Genomic DNA, 6,823 nt, shown 5'->3' on the forward strand with positions numbered 1-6,823 from the left:
CAGAAAATACACGCTAGCTAGTGGTCATACAAGGTGCTGAGTATTGAATGGAGGGTGCGTTGTAGTGTTGTTCTACCATTCTGAGTATTTAACGTTAGCCAACACTCACCCCAACAGCGACAGTTTTACGGCGATATAAACCTACCAAGACGTTCACAGAAACTTTTATAATCACTTCTGCCGCAAAATCCACTTCCTCTCTGTACATTCATGTGATTGGTTTGTTCAAAGCACATATTTTAGCCACAATATGGCTACACAAACAGCTTGTTGGTCGTTAGGGCGGCCGTTGACACCTGTCGCTCGAAACTACACGCTCACGGCGTTCTCTTCGTACAATGGCGCGTGCGCACACAAAAACACACACGCACATACCCACATACACCAGATTTCCAGGCATAACAAAGCTGCATTTTATTCCATTGTTAAGGAGCAGAGAAGAAAACCCATATCTTCATTTTATTACATAGTAACATGTTTATCTTAACGGTTTCATTTACTCTCATCACATTGTAACATAATACATATTCATATTTCAAAAGTTGATTTCCATCTTATTAAATAGGAACAGAATAAATATTCACTTCTGAACTGAGTGGCCACAACCTTCTCCAAGTCTCTGCAGTGGACACTAGCTGAACAGAAGCCTTCTGAGAACCAGGTTTACAGGACACTGGACCTTTCCTTCAGCACCCACACACACTCACATGCACACACAATTAAACCATACACACTTACCCGACTCTCATACATTGACATATTATACTGCATCATTCCTGCAGTTTTATTAGTGACATGTTAACTGCAGACATGTTGTAGCTCCTGTGTACTGTTGTTGATGTACAAAGTGACCCTGGTGGCAACACACTGACTAGGTGGTTCAGCTAAATAATCCACCTATGCTACACTAGAAATGCCAATATCTGTGCATGTAATGTAAAAACAAACCATAAAGAGCGTACAGGAATATCATATTACTAACACTGCATCATTCAGGTGTTGCACTGGTACTGGAACTTAAATAGGCTGCAACCATTGCACTGCAAGTTGTGTTGTTAACGGATTCTTATTAGCAGAAAATGTAGCTTTGGAGGCAGAGCTCTCATGAAGAAGGATTTCAGAGTTAAGTGGACAACCTGTATAAACTCTAGAAAATCTTTTTTTTTTTAATTCCATGTTCCAGGTTCCAGGTTTTTACTCAGCAGATGCATCGGGCTAACTACTCAATATAACTTCATGACACAGATACCAGGGGTATCTGTCAGGTATGGATCCGAAACAGCAACAGGAAACATTGATTTCAGGGTAAACAAGACTTTGTTTTTAAGTGGAGATGATAATCAGGCATTACAATGTAAACAACAATGAACAGCAAATCAAACAATACTGTCTTTTCTCTCCATATTGCACAATTCATACTAAATTACAACTTTGAATTCCTGATTATCACATGCCTTCTGCATTTCATTTCAATTGTGCTGCTCATATGGTAATGTTAATGATTTCAAAGTGGCTGAGTTTAGTGGGTGACTTATGGATGAATTCTGTATTGCAATTATATGGAACAAGTGTATGGAGAGGGCTTAACAAACAAATACTACTAGACGTACAGAATAAAACTTATTTCAAAATTAAATACATAGCTCATACACATCCCAATAAGTCATACATCTCTAACTGTAAAGGGACACTTTAAAATGGATGTCGAAGCTTTAAAATGGTGAATGTAAAAAAACCCCGAAGGTTTCCTGCTTCCATTCTAAACAGATGGCCTGGGAGGAGCGTCTTGCTTCAAAACCCTTAAATACAAGCAGTGGTGAGTTATTTACAGCTTATACTGAATAAATCAAGTCTAGAAGTGATTTGTGTATTTTAGTTGTGACAAAGAGACGTCACATTTATCAGACATTAAAGAGTTAAAGTGAGACTAGTCAGCAGCAGCTACAGGAGCTCCTTAAGCATTAATGCCATCCATTGACATGGGCCTCTGAAGCTTTGTGACAGAGACCAGTGAAACAGGTCACAGGAAGAAAAAAATAAAACAATAAGTTGCTCAAAACAAAGAGTCTAAAAAAATAAAGTTTTGTTAATTCTCTGCATTTATAGTTTCTTTTTTCTGCACTTTTGGTTCAACCTTCAACTTCAACACAATGGATATTTTCAAAGAAATTAAACCATGAAAGCGCTATGTACATGCAAAGCCCACTTGGGTCTGCTCAGTTCAGCCAGCCAGGAACTTGATAGTTGAGTTTGTCAGCAAATAGGTCAGTCGTGATGCACTGCGAGTATGGGCTGCCTGCAGATGGGGCAGGTGTTGTTTTCAGAGAGCCAGCGGTCAATGCAGTGGATGTGGAATTCATGGGAGCAGGGAAGGCGACGCAGCTTGTTGCCCTGGGCATACTCATTGATGCAGACACTGCATGCACGACCCATCTCCCCCTCCAGGCTGGCCTGACCATAGGTACGTGTGGATAGATTGTCAATCTGCTCTTTGGTCAGGCCCCTAGGGTGTTCGTCATCCTCCTCATCATTGAGCAAGAAGAAGTGTGCCAGCCGCAGAATGGGTAGAGTACCGTTTTCTACCAGGTTGTTGGTGTCTCTGCTGGTGGCCCTTCCCTCTGTGGTGCTCACCACCGCTCCACCGAGCCTGGCCTGCCCACCCTGGTCCTCCTCACTTCCCACCAGCCCCACCCTCTCCTGATCTACCACACCTGTACCAACCTGGCCAGCTGTGCTCTCATTTGTATGTAAACGACTGGCTGGGCTGGTGTTACTATTTGTAGCACTAGCATCTGTGTGGCTAGGTGCAACAGTTTCAGAATCAGCCTCTGTCTCCATTAGGGAGCTCAGCTCCCCAAATCCAGTCATGATCTGGCGCAAGATGGAACGCAGGGCGGTGGAGTTGGGCTCCCCCAGGCCTGTCTCACTGATGCGCCTCAGTGGAATCCGGATAGTGCTCACATAGGTGCGGATCCCAGCTCGCTCAGAGCGGGAGATGGTGCGTCTAAATCCACCACTGTCACTTTCAAATGTGACTGTATTCTCAGCAACGCGGGCACGAGAACGTGTTCTGCTGGCGATGCTGTCCCGATCGCGGTTTTCACCCGGTCGAATCCTTCTCACCTGCAGGTCCAACATGATGGTTGGGTGCCGTCGCACTGCTGAACTTCCTGCTCCTATTACATGCGATTCACTCTCGCGTTCTCCTGTTTCTACAGCTGGCTCTGTAAGAGCTGCAGGTTCTGCCACAGCCTCCCCTGTTTCCATGGAAACAGAGCTTGTGCCACTGCCTGGCTCAACAGTGTGGATGCTAGAGCCACTGACACCACTGCTTGATGGTGGAGTGGTACTGGCAACTGGGATTCTGTGCAAGGGGGAACGGCTTCGCCTGGACAAGCGGGATGACACCCCACCCCCTGCTGCAGCCCTGCGCGCACGACCACGTGATCGAGTCCTACTGCCACGTGATTCATGTCCCACTGCTGGGGCCTGAGACCCAGATTGGGGTGACACACGGGGACAGTCTATAGAAGCAGACATATCATCACTGCCCTGCTCTACTTCAGCATTCAGGGCTAGATGTTGCGAAGTTGTAGTTTGATCAAGAGGGGGGTTGGGAACAGTGGGAGGTGGCGCTAAAGAGTGCAAAGTGGCACCTCTCCTCTGAGGAGCAGCAGCTGGGGCGGCCACTGGTGCAGGAAGTGCAGGGGGGCTCATAAAAAGAGTGGTAGTGCTGCTGCGTGTACGCCGTGTCTGCATCCTCCTACTGAGGGCTGGGCGGGGGGTGGGGTATGGGGCTGGCCTTGCCGTGGTTGGAGGGCGAGGGTTGGAGAAAGAGGAAGCGGTGCGTATAGAGGGTGAAGTTGTGTTTGGGGCAGTCACTGGCAGCTCTGCAGTGTCCGCAGTGTCATTATGCTCCCCCGGCTCGGGCTGATCATGGTTGATGTTGATTTCCAGGCTAAAGCGGAATTCTCCGCTGTTAGGGTTGGTCCGGCTGACAGCGCGCCATGTTTGGTTGCCACTCTGCCCACTACGAGTAGCATTACCGGTGCGTCTGAAAGTGTTCAGCCACTCCAGTAATGAGTCACCATTAGAAGTTTCTGCTCCGGGCTCTGTGCCCCCTGAAAAAAAACAAATATGGGTAAGACTGTAAACTAACATGTTTCGCCCCGAAATCTATTCTCTTATACAGGAAAACCATAAAAAAAAGGATTGCTGTTTCCCAATGTCCACTTTCAACACTGACAGCATCAATGTGCTTCATACCTTACTCAAGACTAGCACTTCTACTGCATTTACTGCCAGGCTAAACCAGACTCACAGTCAAATGAACTGTGTTGCAACCTTGTTTAAAGTCGAAACTCTTATAGATCACACCCTGGTCATATTGTGCACCTATTCAACAATATAAGTCAAAAAACAAACACAAAAAATGTTTTTGTATTCTTATATCAAAATCCAATCATGTTTTCTTCCTGCAAAGCAAAATATGACGTGTGTTTAGGTAAGCTTGAACCAACCAATTTCAACTAACCATCATTCATCTCGACTTTAAACCTTGCCAAAGCTCATGTCAAACTAAAATAATAGATGATTCTATATTTGTCTGAAATAATGTATGAAAGATGTTAGTATGTGTTTTGTAAGTCCAGTCCTAAAACATATTGTTATGTGATGTTTTTTGGCTTCCTTGTTAATCAGTAGTGACTTAACCCAAGCCATATGGCATCATGACTAGTGAAAGCCAGATTTGGAAAGATCAGATAGAGACAAGTCCCTCCCTCTCTTCCCTACCTGCCCCTCGTCTCCCTCCGGCCCCTCTCTCTTCTCCCTCACCGCTGCTGCCCTGCTGTTCTCCGGAATCAGCAGTCTGCAAGCGCTGCTCAGTACGGGGCTGAGAGGACATGCGCTCTTTTGCTCCATCAAGACGCTGCCGGAGCTCCTCAGCAGTCACCTCCCCTGTGAAACATATGAACAGCAGCAGTGGGTCAAGAAGATCTATACCTGCTCCTATGCTGAGAGCAGATTATCAACATCATTGCGACATAATATGTACTTTGTAAGCTTCATATGCTTAGAATATATGTGAAGTAAGGCTACATTGGCAATCCCAATCAATGCGATCTCTTCTCACCAGGGGTGCCAAGCAGGTTGCCGTCTCTCATTAGGCGATACTCCTCTTCACTCAATTCATTAATGAAGTGATAGTATGCCTCCTCCCGTCGAAGACGCTCTGCCTGCCTCCGCCGTTCGTCTCCCCCACCAGGAGGGTCCATCACCGTGAAAAGTGCTGGCAGACAGATGAATGAGGGTGTCAGTCAGGGGTGGAATGTGATCTGAAACTACACACTATAGCTTTACATTAAGCATTCAAAAAAATAAGGGCTGAAGCCACATAGGGCCTCTGCAACTCCACTGTTCAAGTGGTTATGCTCATATGTCATTACAATATGTTGCTTAAGAACAAAACAAGCTAATGTCTATTTGATTCTCTTTTGGAAAGATAAAGAAACGAACGTTTTGCTCAGCTATATATCATACACTTCCTGGGCTGCGTTAGAAAATAGCAAAAATGCAACGCAAGTAAGAGTTGTTCGATTACCTTAGCTTTACAGTGACTAATCTCCAGCCAAGGGCGACAGTTAAGACAACGCCATCCATTTTCTATCGAAAGACTCCACCAGCAAGATACTGAGTAAGGCTACAGTAATCTTGCTAACGTTGCTAACGTTTAGCCCGAAGTCTAGCGCCGCATCTAATTTAACATGTGGATAAATGCTCAATTCATTCACTGTAAGGAATAGCCAACAGACATCCTAATTACAACGTAGTTTTCATGTGAGCTAATATTAGCCAAGTTACAACAGTAGCTACGGAAGGCCATGTTGAAGGCAGGGGAATAAAGCAACAAAACTGGCGTTGTCATCCTGGTTAGCCACCAATCACCGGCCTAGTGTTAATGACGGACACGCCAAGCGTCCAATCACTGCTCTACAAAGGCGGGCGACGATAAACTAAACGGAGGTCTCCTCCATGTAAACGCAGGGCAAAGAAGGAAAGACAAAGAATCTTGTCAGCTCTCTGACAGAATTAGATAGTCAATATGTTACTGCCTGGCAAGAGTTAACTCCGTTGACGCCCAAACACAACAGTCAATTTTGTGGCCAATTCAAGAATGTGAAGTGTCATTTTGAATGCGCAACGCTTTAGTTGCTAACCGAGCGCTAGCAATTAGCACATCTAACGTTAGCGAATAGCAGTCCGTCGACACAAGTGTTAGCTGACTCGCCAGCGAGCTGATTGACTCTTCAGATATAAATCTGACAAACAGTTTTATGAAGCAATTAATGTAGACGGAACTTAACACTTAACCTTAGCATGGTTTTATAAGAGATGACAATGACATTAAAAGGAATTTACTACCTGACAAAGCAGCGGTAATATGGACGGTTTGCTTTACTCTTCCTTCTCTCTCGAACCAAGATGGGACCAGTGGTGTTACAATACACCGTCCGTCAAAAACACTCCCTGGCTACATTGGTTCCTAGGGAACACAACATCTGCTAAACATAGCTCAAAGTTTGTTGTCCAAGAGGTGTACAATTAAATTATTATTCAATCTTGTCAAACTATACCTTGAATTAGTGCAGTTGTTACTCACTGCAGTTGTAAACATGATGCCGCTACAGTATAGAGTATAGTAGACCATCTACAACATAAATGTATCTTTAGACTATGTAAGTCGTAAATAACTAAGACATTCTTAAAACAGTGTTTTTATTTAACATTTTCAATGCATGTACTTTTAATTCAATATTTTCCA

At 44.6% G+C, this 6,823-nt stretch overlaps 1 protein-coding gene across 1 annotated transcript; it reads right to left on the reverse strand.

Annotated features, from left to right (window-relative positions):
- Positions 1–389: 389 nt before the first annotated feature.
- Positions 390–6,443, reverse strand: rnf6 (ring finger protein (C3H2C3 type) 6). The gene is made up of 4 exons (XM_070928077.1): positions 6,424–6,443; positions 5,135–5,342; positions 4,837–4,959; positions 390–4,121 (listed from the first exon to the last, which is right to left on the reverse strand). Exons 2-4 carry the CDS (start codon positions 5,274–5,276, stop codon positions 2,266–2,268), a joined length of 2,121 nt encoding a protein of 706 aa, XP_070784178.1. The 5' UTR covers positions 5,277–5,342; positions 6,424–6,443; the 3' UTR covers positions 390–2,265.
- Positions 6,444–6,823: the final 380 nt, after the last annotated feature.

This window comes from Enoplosus armatus, chromosome 21 (assembly GCF_043641665.1).
Source record: "Enoplosus armatus isolate fEnoArm2 chromosome 21, fEnoArm2.hap1, whole genome shotgun sequence".
In the NCBI taxonomy this organism is placed as follows: domain Eukaryota; kingdom Metazoa; phylum Chordata; class Actinopteri; order Centrarchiformes; family Enoplosidae; genus Enoplosus; species Enoplosus armatus.